Consider the following 20,544-nt stretch of genomic DNA (forward strand, 5'->3'; position numbering starts at 1 on the left):
ATGTATATGTGTAACTATTAAACACCAATTATTAAAATGTAGGTATCTTCTTAAAACATCAATTATTACTTTTAGTAGGCATCAGCCATAATATAATTCAAATCTAAGCTTTTTAAATGTAAATACAAAACAGTTCTTACATACCTGTGCAACTGTTCATCTTTATAGTTTCTTAGATTTACATTTGGCCACTAGAAAAACATAATATATCATATATGTATTTATCAAGTCTTAAACGTATAATTATGGTGAATTATAATAAATAATAAAGACAATCAAGCCATTACCAAGAAGTATCCTGTCATACCTTAAGAATGGTCCCTATAAGATTCCAATTCCATTCAAGATTCTCTTTATGTTGAAGGACTTGGCTATCTCTAAGGTTCATCAAAAGAGCTTCCTCTGTATCCTAAAATCACCAGAAAGTATTAAGAAAAATTAAGGCACACTAATGAACTCATTTACAAAACAGAAACAGATTTTCAGACATAGTAAACAATCTTATGGTTACCAGGGAGAAGGGGGTGGGAAGGGATAAATTTGGGAGTTTGAGATTTGCAAATGTTAACTACTATAGATAAAAACCAAATTCCTTCTGTATAGCACAGGGAACTATATTCAAAATCTTGTAGTAACCTTTAATGAAAAGGAATATAAAAATGAATATATGTATATATTATGTATGATTGGGACATTGTGCTGTACACCAGAAATTAACACATTGTAACTGACTATACTTCAATGAAAAAAAAAAAAAGAAAAAAATTAATTCAAATTATCCTCACATGAAAAAAACCAAGCTTAAACTTCAAAAACAAAGATTTTTGATTTACAGAGGATTACCAAGGTTTTTTAACTTTAAAAAGTTATAAAAATACAGCTCTTAACTGCCTAGTCATTATAAAACTTAGAAGCCTTTTGAAAATCTATACACATGAATAAAACTGCAAACTCAAGCAAGTACATACACACTAAAATCCAGTGGTTAGGAATTAGGAAATTTAAAAATTGCAACTTCATGTCAGTACCTTAAGAATAAATATATCTTTCTGAACTCGGAGATATTGATCCCGTTTCTGGTGTGTTGCAATTGCTTTCTGAATAATGTGATCTAAATGAAGGCTATAAGGCTTAGGTCCTCGTTTTTTCATTTCATGGAAGCGTTTTAAACAGTTCAAGGCTGCACTGGCTCGCCTAGTGAGAAAAAAAATTCAATTAATACTGTAGCAAGGCTAGCATAATTTTAAAGAGATTGCTTTGCTAAATTACTCTATTAAAACGTATAAATTCAGGCTAGAGACTGTTAATAAAAAGTAAACTATTTAACCAAATTTGGAGCCACAAAGAAAAGAAAAACCATGAACATTGCTGATTTGTACGAAGAAATGCTAATTATTCACATTCAACTAAACATATTTGCTCATCTTTTCTTCTATGGTGGTGGGCACTTTCTGTATATTGGTTTTAAGAACTTATCTTGAGAACTTCTTCCTCAAGGTCAGAACCAGGTTTTCTGTATTTTCTTATTAAAGTTTTAAAATTTTGTTTTTCACATTTAAGTCCTTAATCCATATGAAACTGATTTTTTGTTTATGGTATGAGGCTGGATAACCAATGATTCTAGATCAACTAAACAGTCTATCTTCTCCCACTGATCTGCAACCGTAAATGGTATCCTTTTAAAAATTATTTTTTAATTCCATTTTTGTGGTGCACAGACAACTTTCAAGAATTTGATAGCAATTAAATCTCAACTTCAGAAATTGTGGTAAACACAAATCAGATTTAAAATGTAAAAATCCTGAGGTATGCTCAGATTGGCAACTATTTATCAGTAAGGAGAGCTTACTGAGCTAAAAAAAACAAAAACAGAAACAAATAAATCATTCTAAGAAGACTACTTATTGCTGGAATTTTGAAGGTAAAAAATTCCTGACGAATCCTCAAATTCACGGCCATAATCTGACCCAGAGTGTAGATCTACCAGGCTTTGAGAAAGTACATTTTTCCATCATGAAACCACCAAGATAAAAGCTGAAAGCTACCATTACTAATGTAAGCCTGCAGTCAGAAATGATGGTCCCTAATATCCTCAGTTTATAATACAATTTCAGTCTGTTAAATAGTAGTATTTTCACTGATAGATTTAAAATTAATAAATAGACTATTATTTACTTAAAGTGAGGCCCTTATATGTACTTTGGAATTAATAAAGCTAATGAAACTTCTGAGAAATACATTATAACTGTTAACAAAAATTCATAGTTCTGAATAACTGAAGTGCTACATTTCAAAATATTTCCCCCCAAAAAATGAAGTCTAAATATACAAATTTTTTTGACCATAATAAGAAAAAAAAAAGACACCCCTGGACTAGACATAACCTTTACCAAATGAAAAAAGATTCCTATTATCACTTTCCAATCAAGCTCCTCCACCTTTACCTTTTAAATTTCAACATTTTTGACCACACATTTAAAAGAATACATTGTTAGTCTTAGTGCTTTAATTTGAAATAATTTTAGACATTCAAAAAGAGACTGCATTGTTGCTCAAAACATAAAGCTGTCCAAAAAACCCTCAATCCCAACATTTTTACTAATTTGGCTTTGCTAGGGCTCTGATACTTACAGTCTCTTTTCCTTGGGGATATCAAAGGATGCAGCCATATTCATTAGAGTTGGCAGGCAGTGCAAATGATGGCTATGTGAATGAGGAAGAATTGTGTTTGCCTAAAATGAAACATAACATTTTATAAGAGTTGAAAAACAGAGTATTTTATGTTACAGTTTATTCACAGAAATAATGCTAAAGACTGAGATTTCATTCTTGAAGTTAACTTATTTACTTTCTAATACGTATTTATAATTTTTAATCTTACCTACTTTCAACAACGAGATATAACAAATATAAAGATACAGACATTACATTAATAAAACTCGAAATTTCATAGATCTTTTACTATAGTACTAAATTATAATTTTGAAGTGGTACCAATTAAACTCATTTCTGAAATGATCTAAAAGGACTATGTATCAGAACTTAGATCCAGTGCTATAATGTTGTGTTAAAAACAGCATTTTTAAAATGTTAGATGCAATACTGTAACTTACCAGTTGGCTTCTTAAGCTTAAAAACGACCTTCTCAAAACAGTTTTCAGCAATCTTTAAAATAAGAAACTTGTCTCCTGCTTTCCAAACAAAATCCTACCACTCAACCTGCTTTCTACCAATGAAGGTTAATTAATTAATTAAATGTGGAAGCCAGAGATGTAAAATAACAAGCAATGAACTAACACCACTATACTCAGAATGATCAGCTTTTATATTTCAAGAGACTGACAGAATTTTGGTGTACTGCGGAAGAGAATGAATGAAATTTATAAAAGAGATTCCTTCATATAAAAGCAAATAATTCTAGAGATTGATATTCTTATAGGAAATGGTATCTTAAGAATTAAAATAAAAACAATCACACCTGAGAACCTGCAATATTATTTAATTCTTTCACAGATGGGCTGAAGGGAAACAGAACATGTAGCTAAATACTTCACTGATAAACAAGACAGTTATCATTAAACACTGTTGAATTCTCTTTACCTCACTCACAAAGCCCAACTGCCATATGGGAAAAACAACTGGTGATGGAAAGGACCAAAACAACTTCAAAAACAAAAGATACTCTGCCAATAATAGCAAGCCACAACATAATTTTAAAAGATCTGCCATAAGGTTACTTCTTCCTTAGAAATGAGTTTAAAGCGGTTCTTTTATGTAGTATTTTATTAACTAATAGGTGACTCAGAGATATGAATTTCTTTCTTATAAACAGAATACCCTCACTGCTCTATCTGCTAGAAGTAGAGAACGGTCAGATAACTTCGCTAGCTCCTTGTTTCCAGAAGTTACTGATGTCACAAAATCATGGCACGTGCACACACACAAATATACACAAGATTCCAAACGTCAACCTACAAGTTTACAGAGAAGAATGCGTTCAAATAAGGCAGTTATATTTAGACTTGTTTTAACAAAGTGTTCTAAAATTCAGTTACTGACTGATTCCATTTCTAGCTGACTGAAGTAATATCTATAGTTGTGTAATTTTTCACTTTTTAGGCAGGGGGTCTTTTGGAAAGAAAGATTTTTAGGACTCAAAACATCATCCAAAGTGAGTGTAAAAGAGTAATATTCAGTACTTTGTATTTTTTAATATTTGTTTCATTTATAAAACTAGCCTATATATATTAAGATACAAGGTAACAAGGGCTCTTTGTAATGCAAAGATAAACATTCAAATAAATGCAAACTTTTTTTTTGAAGTAATGTAATGTAACATTGTTAAAATAGCCTGCTTCATATATTAAAACATCAATGGTACAAAACATAATCAGAAGTGGCTAAACTTACCATATGTAAAAGCTCTCCTAAAAGGATGGTAGCTCTAACTGAGATATGGTCATCACTGTTTGTTATCACTTCAACCAAACCCTTTGAAAAGAAAAAAGAAAATATCATAGCTGCAAAATAATATATATGAACACATTTATGCACCATATATGTCTGTTGCTCTGAAAGAATTCTATTAGACAAAATTAAAAGAATAGGATAAATAAGGTTTATAAGTTTTACCTCTAAAAGTCCATTACGAATAAATGCTGAGAGTATCAATGCCAAGTAATTATCCATGAGGTCTGGCCTGGAAATAAGCACAGCACAGAAACAGTTTAAATACTGTTTCATGTATTACAAAACTTAACATAAAACAGTAAATGTAATACATTTGAACTACTTCTATATCTAAATTCTACCTGGATCTGGCACGATGGGGAAGAATAGTTTTTGCCTCAGCTGCTACAAAGCCATCTGAAAGCCTCCAGCTGTCTTGGAATCTACCTGGATCTAAAATAATTAAATTCAGTTAGAAGAAAATGAGATATCAATGAAACACTTCAAACAACCATTAGCTAACCAGGCTATAAGTAATTTTCTTATTAAAACAAAAAAAGACTCAAAAAGGCATCCAGAACAAAATGATTTATATAAATGAACAAAGATCTAACTTCCTTCATTGTAGGACTTGGAGTCATTTGAAAATCATATAGGTTTCTTATTATCCCCTCGCTTCCTTTCTTAGAGGTCCATCCTTCTATTAATTTCACTACTCATTTCAAAAGCTATACTGATAGAGAATTAATTAAGTTTTTTTTAAGAAATTTATCTGAGATTTTATTTTATATTAATCTCATGTCATGATTATGCAGTAAGAAAAGAAAATGATATTCAATGTTTAGTTCAGTATTTTTCCTCTGAAGGATTCTGCTTCCATCAGGCAAACCATTTAAAAAATCACAGTACTTGAATAGATACAAATGCACCTCAATACTTACCTACACTTAGCAGCGCTTCTATGAACTCTTCAGTCACAACAGGTAGAGGAAGACGAAATATATCATAAAGCACTTCAAGCAGACCTCGCTGCAAATGCAAATAAGTACAGTTCATTTGTTTTTATGGAACAAACCTTCCCTTAAAATGTTTTAAATGTCTTATTCACAGAATAAAAAAATGATTAAAAAAAACAGGCCTTCTGTATTTTAGAAATCAGGCCTATATTACAGAAGTGATAACTACTGAATGCCTACTACATGCACGATGTAATCTTTCAATAAATCTTTTATCATCTCCATTGTACACACAAAGAAACAGACTTAAAGGTTGAAAGTGATTTGTCCAAGGTCATGAAGCTATAAATAATAAAACCAGGAGTCAAACCTCAGTCAGCCAGACTCCAAAGGTCATGTTCTTTTGCCATTATCTAAGTAAGAAGTCAACTGAACTGGAACCTTTAGTTCCCTGCTTATAGGTCTTCCCATCTATAATCACATCCTTACATTTCCACGGTCTAAATGCTTTTATTTTTAGTTCACATTTTAAGCAAGACACCTCTGGCTAATATTTACTAATAATAAAAAGAAACAAGAAACAAAAACATTTAAGAGGAAAAAGAAGAACCACGTGAAGAGTTTATTTTTTTTCCTCTAATTTCAATTTGTTTTAGCTATTTAATATAAAATCCTATGCACTATTAATTTAGGACAACATTTAATAAGCAAGCCTGAAAATACAGACAATCCAATTTTGATCAAAACCACCACTCATATAAAAACATAAATCAGAAGGCATAAGTTGCACAAATATTACATTTACTTTTTCCTATATTTCTGTATTGCCTGAACCTTTTACAATAAGAATGCCCTTCTGTATTGTTTGTATGTTTTAGTGAACAAAGCACAATTTTGTATTTTTAATCTAATTTGAATACAGCCATAGCTCCTAACAACAGTCGTGTTTCAACTGATTCATATTATATCCTTAGGGTTCAACTAAGCAGTAAGTATTTATTCATGTATTTTTAAAATGCTCAGTGATAGATTAACAATTCATGAGGAAAAAGCATCACCTGAAATAACTTTTTTTTCCAATTAATTTCCTTCACTAAAAGTTCAGAAATGAAACAATCAGGATAACTTTCACCTACCCTTATTTCCATATTTGGTATGCAAAGTACCCCAATTAGAGACTGGATCCCAGAGTTTCCAGGTTTACATAAATTAATAATACCTAAAAAGGATAAAAAGAAAAAAAATCACTGATTTGAATTTAAAAATTTTTTTCTATAGTAATGTATCCGTAATACAAAATCTGTGATATTTTTCCAAGCTAAATTATACCATCATATTATTTGGTTACCATAAGTGACAGTGTATTTCAAATATTCTCTGAATTTCTCAACAGATGAGAGATAATTTTATCATTTAAATGATTTCTATTTGTTTCATACCCAAAAAGAGTCATGGACCTGACTGCTTACTATCCTCATTTGCTAATGAGTAAATATCAAGGATTAAGAACACGAGAGAATAAGACAATGTCTTACTTATTTAATGCCTTCTCAATCTAAAGGGAAAAACTTTGCTTAGCATTTGTCTTTTAAAAGTTTAAGTCTAAGATGTATTGAATGTGCAGAAGAGCATAACTGACAGACTTCAAGTAAATTATATGGATCAAAATATTAAGTGAGAGAATTTAGTCAAACATTTTAAACATATTATCATCAAGCCACAAAGGAAGATATGTAAGTAGCCAATAAACACATACAAAGTGTACAATATCATTAGTCACCAGGGAAATGCAAACTGCATTCACAATGAGATATAGTCACACACCCACCAGAATGGCCAAATTAAAGACTGACAACATCAGATGCAAATGGAACTCACACTCATTGACGATGGGAGTATAAAATAGTGTAAGATTTTTAAGAAAAAGCCTGGCAATGTCTCATAAAACTAAACATATATCCACCCTGTGACTCAGCAATTCTATTTCGGTATTTACCCAAACAAAATGAAAGCTAATGTCTGAAAAGAAGACTTGTACAAGACTGTTCTTAGTAGCTTTATTTAGAATAGTGAAAACTGGAAACAGGTCAGATGTTCACCTGACAGGAGGAAGGTTAAAAACACAGTAGTATATTCACCCAATGGAATATTACTAAGCAATAAAAAGGAATATTATTACTATATACAACAACATAAATTAGTATCGTTATGTTGAGTGAAATCAGAATCATGATGTTGAGTGAAAAAAGCCTTACACAAAAGTATACATACAGTAAGATTCCACTAATATGAAGTTTCAGAATAGACAAAACTGATCTATGATAAAAATTAAACGGAACAGTGGTTGCTTCTTATGGGAGTGGGGTCAGGGATTAATCAGGAACGGACATGAGAGAACCTTCTGGGATGATGGTAATATTCCGTATCTTAAAAAGAATCCAGATACACAGGTGTAATCATTTGTCAAAACTCATCAAACGGTACCTTCAAAATTTGTGCATTTCACCATAAGAGGTAAATTTTATCTCACAAAAAACCCAAGACAAACAAACAAAAACAACCCAAACCCCCAAAAAACCACAAACAAACAAAAATAACCAAATAAGGGCCTTAAACAAACAATGAACTCTAGGTAATAATGTGCATGCTGAAGTGAGTCAAGAGTACTGAATTCTGTAACCTTCTTTGAAATGCATTAAAATAACACACAAAACTAATGAATTCACACAGGGATAAGCAGAGTTTTAACTTGAATATTTCTCTTTTAACTTCAACAGGAGGGAAGAAGACCCCCAACCTTTTAAGTTGTCCTTGGCAGGAGGACTGTGTTAGTTTCTATGGCTGGTACAGTATAAAAAAGGATGTGTGATGGCTGGGCCCTCATAGAATCCTAGATTGTCCATGAGGACAGGGGAAATAGGCAGTCATGAGGTGTAGCAAGGCTTGGGTTTTTACCAAAATGTTGAGAGGCCAGAGGAAGTCCTTGTAAACATATTGGCTAGGGGCCACGTCTACGGCTGGGATGGTCTTTTTTATGGAAAAGATGTGTTAGTTAGGTTACTTAGGTATACAGAAATGTTCAGGTAAATTTTCTTCTTCTATTTACTGCTACACTCCTTTGTATGCTACCCGTTAAATTATTCTACAAACTCAAAAAGGAAGAGGTAACCATTAATATAAATACATTTAATGTTGGTATTATTTTAAGAAAAATGTTTGCTTTTTATTCCATGGAAAGATAAAATATGTATAATCCCTCTTCTCAAGAAATTTGGAACTACTAATGGCCCACCTTGCTTATTTGGTATTTATGACACTCTACATTGTACTTTTAGGTCTCAAACTTTACTTACATATTAAGCTAACACTAAAAATTTTTCTGGTATAGATCATGTTTAATTTTTTTTAATTGCCCAGGTTACCATTAGCACTTGACTTACAAATGGTCAATTTTAATACTTTTATACAAACCCCTCTTGGTTCTAACAACATATAATGAAAGACTAGGTTAACATCAAAATTAGATGCTGCAATACTAATTTAACATTTGAAAAAATAGTCAAGTGTTTCTTATTGGATATTATAAAGCAGAACAAAGTAACTTACCTGCCCATGACCGGAATGTTGCTATGATTCCCATTTTGCTGGCTAGAAATCTTGCTTCTCTGTCTTCTCTATTGGAGGGGAAAGAGGGAGAGGGGCGTGTCAAAGAAATTTATGTTAAAATAAAAAGTGAGCTTTTCCTGCTACTGTATCAGAATAAGAGCTATCATTACTTAACATTTAAATATTTACATAGGAAATTGAACGATATGTTAAAAAAAAAATCAGGACCCAAATGAACTTATCTACAAAACAGAAACAGACAGACAAACTTATAGTTACCAGGGGGTAAAGGGGGTGGAAAAGGATAAACTGGGAGTTCAAAAACTGCACCTCCTGGGCAGTGATGGAAATGTTAGCTATCTTGATTGTGATAGTGGTTTTATTGGTGTATTCATCTATCAAAACTCATCAAATTGTGTATTTGAAATATGTGTAGTTTATTGTACAGGAACCACACCACAACAAAGGTGTTAAAAAAAAATCACATGTACTTCAAAGTAAATTATCCAATTATGCATTGGTCATCCCCCCACCATTTAAAATTCACAACATGGTTTAAAAAAATTATAAATTTTGCTTTTCTATTCAGTTCTACTTTTCCTGCTCTTTCTGAAAACTGAGATAGTTCATTAACACCTTTAATTGAGTATGAGACAACACCAGCCTGCTTAACAAGCATCTGTCAAAGCGCTGCCCCTTAGCAGAGAAAATTACCACACAAACCTCTTACTTCTACCACATATATTCTCTATACTTCAAAAGTCTTGCCCCTAAGCTTATTTGACCATTTCTAGCAAGAAAGCTCAACAACCCATATATTCACTAGGTTGTTATTCACTAACTAGATATTATTATTAATCCATATCTAAGCTCATTGAGGTTGTTGGCAGAATTTACTTTCTTACTATTGTACAGCTGCAATTCCGTGACCTGGAGCCTACTACCAACTACTTTCTTCTTTTAAAATTGGTATCCAATCATCTCACTTGTTCCTTTCTATGCAATAGTTTATGACAATTAATTACCCAATAGAACTATTTATATTGTTAATCACTTCCCATGTGTGCTCTATGTTCCAATACTCAATAGCAATCTATTTACAGCAAACTCTTTGTTTATGCCACCTCAACCAAATCTACCCTGTCAACAGTCCATTTTTCTCTGTGCCAACTTTTTTTTACTTCCCTAATAAAGTTCTTAACAGCTGTTGAGAATACAGAAATCCAGAGAACTGGGAAAGAAAAGTCAGAAGGGATAAAGAACAATGACAGAAAATCAAATTAAAGAGTAGTGAGAAATCATTAGTTTACAAAAGAGGAACGAAACACTTAAAAGCAAACAAACTAACCACACAAAGCTCTCATGTGTAGCACTGATCAGTATGAGAACATAACAGAAACTAAAATGGGGCGGTGGGGTGGTGGAAGAAATGAGAATCAGACCACTGTGTGGTTAAGCTTTTGGTGTTTTTTCTCTTAAAAATGTTACTGACATACTTATAGTGATTGTTTGGTAATCCATCCTCTAGCCTATTTGATAAATTTGTAGTATTTTAAAACTTATCCCTCGGCCACAGTATACCCAGGCTCCAGAAACTGACCATACTTCAGAAATTTAAGGAAAGCAAAGTATAGAATCAAACAAGAAAGAAAGGATTTTGGTGGAATATACTTTCTCCCCTCAACTCTAAAGAATATCCAGGTTCACCTCTTGCTCATGCTGGTGAGCAGAATTCTAAAAATGCCCCTATTCCCTTAAAATTCCAGACCTTAATTCCTGGATCCTGTGAATAAGACATCACTGTCATGATAGTGATTATGTTTATGTTATATAGCCCAGCAGCCCTTAAGATGGGGAGATCATCTGGAAGACTTGATATGACTGAAGAGCTTTCTCTAGCTAGTGGTAGAAGAGAAAGTCAGAGTGATTCAGAGCACAAAGATTCAAGGAATTCTTGCTGTGTTTGAAGATGAAAGGTGCCACATGCCAAGGAAAGAGGGTGGCCTCTAGAAGCTGAGTAGGGCCGAGCTAACAGTAAGCAAGAAAACAAGAACCTCAGTTATATAAGGGCAAGAAGTGAATTCTGCCAAGAACCTGCATGGGCTTAGAAATAAATGGATTCTTCACCAGAACCTCCAGATAAGAACCATGCCAGACTTCTGACCTACTGAACTGTGCACTAATAAACTGATGTTATTTTAAGCTGCTGCATTTGCAGTAATTTGTCATGCACCAATAGAAAATACATACACTCTCCATCAATAAAGAGAATGTCCAAGAGTCATAAGAAGAAGCCAAGAAAGGAGCTTTAAGAATCCTAATTCATAATTTAGCAAGAATAAGGCCTGAGGAATCTTAAACAGAGGACGTCTATTCTGATTTCTCAGCTCAGGTCCAGATATATTAGGGTGCAATGAGCCCACAGTGATGGAGGTGATTAAAGATATGAAACCACTATTTTTAATTCAGGAGAAAAACGAAAAAATCCATTTCACAATGTCCCCAAATTTAGTGAGGAATTTTAAAAGCATACTATCTATCAACGTATGTCTGCAATCCAACAGGTCTTACTAGAAAAACATCTGATAGCTTATTTATTGGAACTGTGTCACTGGCAAAATCTTCACAGATAGTACATTATTTGTTCCCTAAATCAACTTAATTTGTTACCCCAGAATACCTAATGAACATGTGCTTTTCGCTCCAAAAATACTCTGAAAATTATCATCTCATTTCTAGAAAATAATCTTTATTTCCTTTTATTTCCCTATCAGTCTTACTCTCAAAATTCTACACAGTATATCTTCCTGCTTACTCAATTTGTTAAGGCAATTCTTCATTCTACACACTGTTATTTCATTCTCTTAGTCTCTCAATGTAATAGTGCTAAAGATAGAGGACAGTTGAAAAACAATTAAAAGATTTGGGTTTCTACTGCAGCCTATCTTACATTTTTTTAAATAAGAAACTAATTCCAAGTCTTCATATTTTCCAAAGCTTACTTTTAATTTTTTAAACCACAGTTGATTATATTATCAGAGATATACAATGTAATTCCATGAAATAGGAAATTTACTTAAACTCATTTTGCTCTGGCTCTATATGCAATCAGGCAAATCTAAAAGCTTTAATATAGCAACACACACGGTACTTACTTGAGCTGTCCTTCAGCAGTATCTGGACTATGTCTGTAGTGAAAATCAGTATAGGGTGCTAAAATTCGCTGATTTAAAAAAAAAAAAAAGGAAAGAAAAAAAAGAGAGTCCTTAGTGTAAAATGTATTTTTCTTATAACAAGCTAAAATTCCACTTCTCTGTATCTCTAATTGGGTATACTGCTTGAGAGACTTATTATTTCTTCAAATTCATCATCAAGGAATATATCTGAGCGAATTTTTAAACGTAGAAATTGAATTTTTGAACTTTTAAATTGAAGTATAATGTATCAACAGTGCACCAATCATGAATATGAGATTTGATGGATTTTCTCACACTAAGAACACTCCTGTAACTAGCATCCTCAGAGCCTCCTCATTCCTCCGTTGTACTCATCCTATCTACCCCAGGATTACTATCCTGACTTCTAACACTATGACTTAGTTTTGCCTACTTCTGAACATTATTTAAATGGTTTTATTTTATAAATTACACCCTCCTTTTTAATGCTAGTATAAAGAAATCCAAATTATTTTTGTGTACTGTCCTTGTATTTAGCAACCTTGTTATGCTCACTCATTTTAGAGCTTTAATTAACCACTATCTCATTTACCAATCCCTCTGCCTTGCCTATTGCTTTATTGTGATCTGAACTTTAATTTTAAATATAATTTAAAATACATAAGATACTACAAATACTGCTTTTGACAATGACTATTCTTTTATATTTAGTTATATGTGTACCTTTTCTGCCATTCTTCCTTCTTACATTACCTTGTTTTCTCAGCTCATTTTCCTTCTGACCAAGGACTACCTTTAAAGTTTCTTTTTGTCTGTCTCATTTTTTAAACAACAATAAATACGTATTATCTCACATGGTTTCTATGAGTCAGGAATCTAGAAGAGCTTAGCGGTGCAGGCTCAGGGTCAAAATATTGGTCAGGGCTGCAGTCATCTCTGACTGAAGCTGGAGGATCTAGTTCAAAATGGCTTACTCACAATGTGTTAATTGTTGCAAAAAAGGGCTCAGTTCTTCCCCATGGGTGCTTCCCCATGGGCTGCTTTAGTGTCTTCATGACATAAAGGCAAGCAATTCAAGAAAGAATGGTGTTTCTTTAAATTCCCTTGGGTCTTTACTTTTTTCTTTAGTCTAAAAATGTTTTTACCTTTATTTTTGAAAGACATTTTCTCTGGGGAAGGTTGGTAATACTTTCTTTCAGTACTCTAAAGATGTCATTCTACTCATTCTACTGCCTTCTGGTTCCATTATTTCTGATGGAAAATCAGCTGTCAGACTTGTTCCTTTGAAGTAATGTCTTTTTTTTCTCAAGATGATTTTAAGATTTTTACTTGTCTTGGTTTTCAACAATATTACCATAATGTGCTTACATGTTGTTTTCTTTGTATTACCTTAAGAGTTTTCTGAGCTTTATGAATATGAATTCTCATCAGTTTTAGAAACAAAATTTTGACCATTGTTTCTTTGGATATTTGCTTCTGCTCATTTTCTCTCTTCTCCGAAGATAATTACGTTTTATTCCTTTTGTTCTGCTGTGTTCACTTCCTTTTTATTTACCCCCTCTTCATGCTTTACTTGATATTTTCATTGACTTTTATTCCAGTTTACTAATAATATCTTCTTGTCTAAAATGAATTTTTAATTTCATTCAGAATTTCAGGTATTATATTTTTCAATACTAGTTCCATTTGATTCATTTTGCATATTCCAATCATATGGTAAAATTCTCCATTATTTCATCTATTTTCTCCTTTTTCTCCATTTTCCTTAACAATTTAATCATGTTTGTTTTAAAGTCTTTCCCCTCTAGCTACAATATCTGGATCACCTGTTGATATGTTTCTATGGAACTTCTCAGTTTTCAGTTACATAGTCATTTCTTTTTATATGACATTCAATCAGAAATTTGATTGAATGTCAGACAATATGAATTTTATGAAAGGTTCCAAGTGATGTTATCTCTATCAGAGATTGTTTATCCTTTCCTCTGTTAGTCAGGTAGATTAAAGGGGCTGATCAGTTTATCGCAATAACCAACTGAGTTCAATTGAGACTACACTGCATTTTTGATAAGATTTGAGTATACCTTTGGTTTTCCTGTGTTCCTAAAGTATGGGCCTCCAATACTTTCAATAGAGATCTTAGCAAGCTTTTTTTTTCCTTAGTAGTGAGAGACTGGGAATTCTTTCTACATATTTTGTTAAGTTTTGAACTTAATCTTTAGCCACCCATCTATAATAGCCTCAGAATTTGGGAAATAGTCAAGATCAGGAAATCAGCTATGAAATATCCAGTTTGTCATTTGAGTACCACACAACTATTAAAAGCTGTTCTGGTTTTTCAGATCTCAGAAAAAGCCTACCTGGAGTTTCAGTTTCTAAGTATATCCTGATCAGGAAGTGGCCCCAGGGAAAAAAGGCAACCACATGTAACTAGTGTAAGTTCACTACTTCTTAGAGGCCTTTCAGCTTTTGCCCAAGGCCCCTCCTCCTGGGAGAACTTGTTTTGTGCACTGGAGACCACAGCATATTGCACTGTGCTTTCCTCAGGTTTTGACATTATAGCCTCTGTTCTCCATACATTTTTATTTCAGCAAACTTCTAGAGGAGTAAATCAGACGATCTGGGAACTTTTCATGTCTCTAAGTTCATTGTCACTCCATATACATTTGCCTGCCAAATACTCTGGTCTTCTACCTAGGCCGAAGACCATGTTCTTAACCTCTAGTCTGTGGCCCAAATTTGCAAGTGCCCCTAAGGGCACCTATATGTCTTCAGGACAACTCTCAATGAATCTTCTCTCCCCAGAATTTTATTCCCTCTAGTCCTTATCACTTTCCCAGCTTTATATTGCTTTAAATATATATCTATAATTATTCAACTTTTCCACCTTTCCACAGCAGATGCTATAAACTACCCTATCCTACTCTGAAGTATAAGTTTAAAAAAATGTTGCTTTTTAATTCACTATAAAACATTACAATTCTATAATCCTTACAGACTACCTATTCTAATAACATTATTACATTAAATCTACATTTTTCTGTGTAAAGTCAAAACTTATTACACATAGTAGAAATAGAAGCCAAGGTAAATTTAAAAAGGGATTTTTTTTTTTACAGAAGAAAGATTTAAAGCGAACAACAGAGATGGTAGCACTGAAAACAGTTCCTTTGTACGTGGAAAAGAAACTCAAAGTTATCAACTTAGAATGAAAACTGATAAAATATAATTAATAAAAACTAGAATAATATTCTGCTGTCACAGTAGACTGTAGGATGAAGAGGATAATGATAAAGCAGAAGATGATGATAATGATCAATCCAAGGCAAACAGTATTTACTGAATATTTATTATGTACCAGGTACTAAGTAAAACATTTATGTAGATTAGAGTTAATACATGTAAGTGCCTGGAAATATTGCCTAACTCATTATAAGCTTTACATCAGTGTTAGCTGCTTCTATTACTACTACTACCATTATTATTATAGTATTTATTCTTAACAATAATTCTTTAAGGTAAAAACCATGGCCTTCATTTTACCTAGGAAAAAACAGATCCAAGAGAGGCTAATAATCATAATCATTGCCCCAAATCATAAAGCTAGTAGGCTGTAGAGCAAAACATCAAAACCAGATCTGTATAGCACGAAGTCTATTCTCTCAATCACTGTGCTATTCTCGGGAGAGCTTGTAAAGGAATAAAAGAACTAACATTTGTGGCTTTAAAGAACAAGATATAAGCAAAGACATTTAGTGTACTTAAATGACTACCATATTCTTCAAGGCTCTTTTCATTTAACAAAGGCTATGCTAATTTGTTGTACAATTATACAGGAATAAAAAACAGGCCTTTACATATAATCTTCCTTTGTTGTAATTATCTCTTCGATCTTAAAATCAGAGTTTTTCCACTTGATAAAGAAAAAACTTAGAGCTAAAGACACTGTAAAATATAAAAATGCCAGTTTACTCCCACTGGACTCCTATGAACAATGTATTTAAAATCATTTATAAGGGAGAATATTGTACTTATATTTGCTCATTAAGATATAGGATAATGGCAGTTTTATAATCTCAAATATTTCTAATAGCCCTACTAAAACAAGAACTATAACATTTAAGACAAGTTTTATAGAATGATTTAAACAAAGCAGGGAACAATAAATCTTTTATAATTTGCATAATTTCATACCTAAATACAAACAAGGTCTTGGTTTAAACTTACTCTAAATGATATCTGCGATGGACAACAATGTAATATATTCTCACAGACTATTAGTTTGTGATAATTCTGTTCCAACCTCTACCATATACTTTATCATAGAAAAGAGTATATGGTAGCCTTATTATTTTAAACTGCTAAAAAAACATTGAATTAGTAAAAAATTTAAATTGTAGAGTATTTTAGAAAGAAAGATATGTTTCCTGTTTCTTTCAAGTATATATGGTCATTGGTTGCCAACAAGTGCTTCCAAGTTCAGAGAATTTTACAATTGTTCAATAAATAAATAGTATATAGTTAGCAGGAGCTATTCATACATAATTAACATATTAAAGTCTTAAAAAGAAACAGCCTTCTTAAACAGGTAAATGTCTATAAAATTTTACTTGTGCTTAAGTCAAATTTTCACAGATAATAAAAAAAAAAACTTCACTTTAGAAGTTCATGAAGTATTCCTCAGAATTTTTTTCCATTAGCCCAAACTGAATGAGCTATACAATATTGTTGAAAATAAGCCCGTCTTATTAGTTAATTTAGGTTTAATAATTAATGCTGTGCTGCATCTACTAACTTTAAAATTTCAAAGTAAGAGTATGTTTTTAAAGTCATATTTTAAAACTAGAAAAGAACAGTAGAGTTCCTACCTCTAACTCTACATCGGCTCGTACATACTGTCGGGTCTTTGGATGATTAAGGAGGTGCAAAATTGTAGTAATGAGGGCCTCATTTATTCGACTTAATTGGCAATCGATCACATTTTTCAAGATGGTGTTTAGTCCACCTCGAAGGGCCACCACCTCTGGATTCTGAAGTGCTAAAATAAAAAAGAAAAACTTAATATATTAAATAGGGGATTATTTAATAAAAACTAATCAGAAATCTTGGATTTTATTTTAAAACGTAATTTCCTTTCTGACTTGAAAACTTTCTACTCAATGACATTTAAAAGGGCATGTGGATAAAATGTGTCTAATAAGAATCACTGAATATACTTCCCAAAACCCTGTTTTTTTTTAAAAAAAAAAGTCTCTAAATTGTTTGTTTCATATCTTTTGTCCATGTTTTACTGAAGGGTTCTTCTTTCCTATCAATTTTAAGGAGTTTTTTATATAGTGGAAATATTATCCCCTTTATCTGTTTCAAATCTTTTACCTAATTTATAATTTAACTTCAGATTTTAAGCTCAGAAACTCCTCCCTTACTTCAAAGACCAGGTATTTTCTTTGTATGCATGCACATGCATATGTGTGTTTTAAATGAGTTCAGGATTAACATTTCAGTTTTCAATCTGTCAGAAAATTGAGTTTGGCTTAATACTGATATACTCAATTTTTGTTTCAAATATCTAATCAATTATCCCAGCATGCTTTCCAAACTAATTTTTATACTTCTGATATACTAAAGTTTCCTACATATCAAAATACGCAACTCTTGATTCTCCTTCATTTTTTCCCTCTCAATAACCTAGCATAATAGTTTTTTAAGATGTGAGAAAAAAAAAATCTTTCCCTTCCCGTCCACTTATTCTTTTGCAAAAAAATGTTTTCATAGCTGGATTTCTCCTGCTTATTCTAGCTGACTTTTAGATTTAGCTTTCTTCCTCTTTTTTTTTTCTACACTAAGGTAAAATTACATACAGTAAAATGCACATATCTGAATGTACAGCTCAGTCAAGTCCTGAACAATGTTTACACCCTGGTAACATACCTTAATCAAGGTACAGAATTTTCAAAATCCTAGAAAGTTCTTTCACAACACTTTTCTATCATTCTCTCCTCCATGACAAAGGCAACCAATATTCTCATTTCTACCCATACAGATTAGCTATGCCTTCTTGAAAACTCAGTTAAACAAACTGAAAAGTACCTCTCCAATCCACACACATGTCATCCACATTTCTTACTAAGTTTATTTGTTGTATACAGCTTTCTTTTCTACTTTGGAAACAGTACTTTTTTCCATTATATTTACTGACTATTGCTGAAACAAAATAAATCTATGAAATCTGTATTTTCACATTTCCACTGTATTGAACTGCTTAAGTTGTTTTTCAGTTGATTTCACAGTTTTCTAGATATAGCATCTACAAAGTATGTCTTTTTTCCAACATGTAAATTTCATCTATTATTTTGTCTTGCTAACCTGCTAAAAGTTTTAATAAGAGTTTTTAAAAGGATGTAGTGTATGTTAAGATCTACCATTAAGAGTAATAGTGTTGATTTGAGATATTCTAGAATGTTCATAAAGTAGCATTCTATTTTATTTTACATATGTGTATAGATACGTGTGTATATGTATAGCAATGTGTATAAGTATATAAAATGCTACTGTCATTTAAAAACTTGGTAAGTTGCCATATTTTTAAGGCTTTCAGTTAGATTACATGATGTAAGAATTATCTGTCCCTTAAAACAATTTATTTAAGACAAACTACTTGAGTGAGTCTTCTTTGCAGGTAGTTAATTTATTAAGTACTTGTATGGTTTTTGATCCATCATGTTTCCTACTTGTGAGTCAACTGCAAATAAAAATTTTCTCCAAAAATCCATTCATTTCAATAAGATTTTCAAATGTATAAAAACACTACCTTATAATTTAAAAAACACCTATTATATTCTCATTTCTATATCATCCTTATTTCTCTGACTTTTGCATTTTTCAAACAAGTATATGTGTATCATTTTTTCCTTCAAATTAATATAAATTAGATTAAATAATCTATCTTGTTCTCTAGTTAGGACTCAAAATCATTGTTGCCTTCCTCCTGTTTACCCTAAAATTGATTTTTTTTCTTCTTTTTCTATTTTTTGGGTTCACTCATTCTCATTAATTTTTGCTTAATTATAAAAGCATCTGATAATGAGACGTTAACTCTGAATATACAGCTTTCCAGGCATCCCATATACTGACATGTAGTCAAATTTTTATTATCTTCAAAATTTCTTTAATTAAAATTCTGAGTTTGTCTCTAAATAAAGAGGTATTGTGGACAGTATTTTTAAATTCTCAATGATAAGGCTTGGCTCTTTTGTTTCTTTGATGTAAGTTTCTGTTGTTTATTTATTATATCAAGAGCAAATGTAACCTATAGATAGCATTTCTACTTTTGGTGGGAAAAAATATTGCCGTTTAAAATTTTCTTTGGTTGTCAGGTTGAAATTTTTAAATTTTTGATTAGCCATGAATTTCTTTGAGAATTACTTTGTTTCCTCACTGATCTATATATAAATAAACTATCATGCTTATGACATTAATTTTTTCTTTGTTCCAGGACTGCATATTTTCTTACCTCCTTACAACAAAATTTATAGCTGCTGAAATGTTTTCTTTTGATACTTCAAAACTCCTTTTCTTTACCATGATCAGCTAAATATTCATCCATTTCCCCCCATATTTTCCCCATTTAACTCTTTACTCCTTTTGCATTTAGAATTCTTTTTTTTAATGTTAAGGTGAATTGTTTTTAACTCACATCAAGATATAGTGTGGATGACTAATGTCTAAGAGCCAGACTTTAAGAGATTTTATTCTAATTACTGGAATCTGGACAATTCTTATATATTAAATTTCATGATGAGTAAAACTTTAAAATTTATTGAACTTTAATGTCATTTTGAAATTATTTGTTTAAATAGCAAGTTCCCTATTTCCCTATCAGAAATGTCCTACTTTTTCATATCTTTTTATAAATAACTAAAGAATTCATGTATTAAAAACATTAAAAATGTTATATATTTTTTCTAAAATATTACATTTTTACTTCTTAAAGAAAATTCTGACCTAGTTCACAGATAATGGCAATGCATGCTCGAACCATTCTGTCTCTTTCTTGGAGTCCATCATTTCCAACTGCTATTAATGAGTTGGCCACAGAGCTAGGAAACAAGGAGGCATTCACAGTAATCATCTGTAACAGGGAGGAATCAGAAAAAGAAGTTACTTATTTCATAATACATTTTTAAAACCTATTTTGCTTAGATTAAGGTGTTCAAGATCATAGAATTTTAATAAGATCCAGGTCTCAATTTTAATCTTTTGCTTCATATGAACATGTCAAAGGACTAATATAACTAATAACAGATGCAATAAATGTTAATAATCATAACCATGGAAAAAAAGTTGGCTTTTCCCCC

The 20,544-nt window shown here is 31.8% G+C and overlaps 1 protein-coding gene across 2 annotated transcripts in view; it reads right to left on the reverse strand.

Moving 5' to 3' along the window:
• RICTOR (RPTOR independent companion of MTOR complex 2) overlaps nucleotides 1-20,544 on the reverse strand; it is a 102,198-nt gene that overhangs the window by 32,393 nt on the left and 49,261 nt on the right. For both annotated transcript variants that reach the window (XM_032471310.1, XM_032471302.1), the window contains exons 7-19: nucleotides 20,192-20,318; nucleotides 17,056-17,225; nucleotides 12,167-12,234; nucleotides 9,012-9,079; nucleotides 6,542-6,624; nucleotides 5,391-5,478; nucleotides 4,812-4,902; nucleotides 4,633-4,699; nucleotides 4,411-4,491; nucleotides 2,632-2,732; nucleotides 1,029-1,194; nucleotides 308-409; nucleotides 145-191 (exon numbers count right to left, since the gene is read on the reverse strand). In XM_032471310.1, coding sequence (XP_032327201.1) covers nucleotides 145-191; nucleotides 308-409; nucleotides 1,029-1,194; nucleotides 2,632-2,732; nucleotides 4,411-4,491; nucleotides 4,633-4,699; nucleotides 4,812-4,902; nucleotides 5,391-5,478; nucleotides 6,542-6,624; nucleotides 9,012-9,079; nucleotides 12,167-12,234; nucleotides 17,056-17,225; nucleotides 20,192-20,318 — 1,259 coding nt within the window. The remainder of the gene's footprint in view (nucleotides 1-144; nucleotides 192-307; nucleotides 410-1,028; nucleotides 1,195-2,631; nucleotides 2,733-4,410; nucleotides 4,492-4,632; nucleotides 4,700-4,811; nucleotides 4,903-5,390; nucleotides 5,479-6,541; nucleotides 6,625-9,011; nucleotides 9,080-12,166; nucleotides 12,235-17,055; nucleotides 17,226-20,191; nucleotides 20,319-20,544) is intronic.

This window comes from Camelus ferus, chromosome 3, assembly GCF_009834535.1.
Source record: "Camelus ferus isolate YT-003-E chromosome 3, BCGSAC_Cfer_1.0, whole genome shotgun sequence".
Classification (NCBI taxonomy): Eukaryota; Metazoa; Chordata; class Mammalia; order Artiodactyla; family Camelidae; genus Camelus; species Camelus ferus.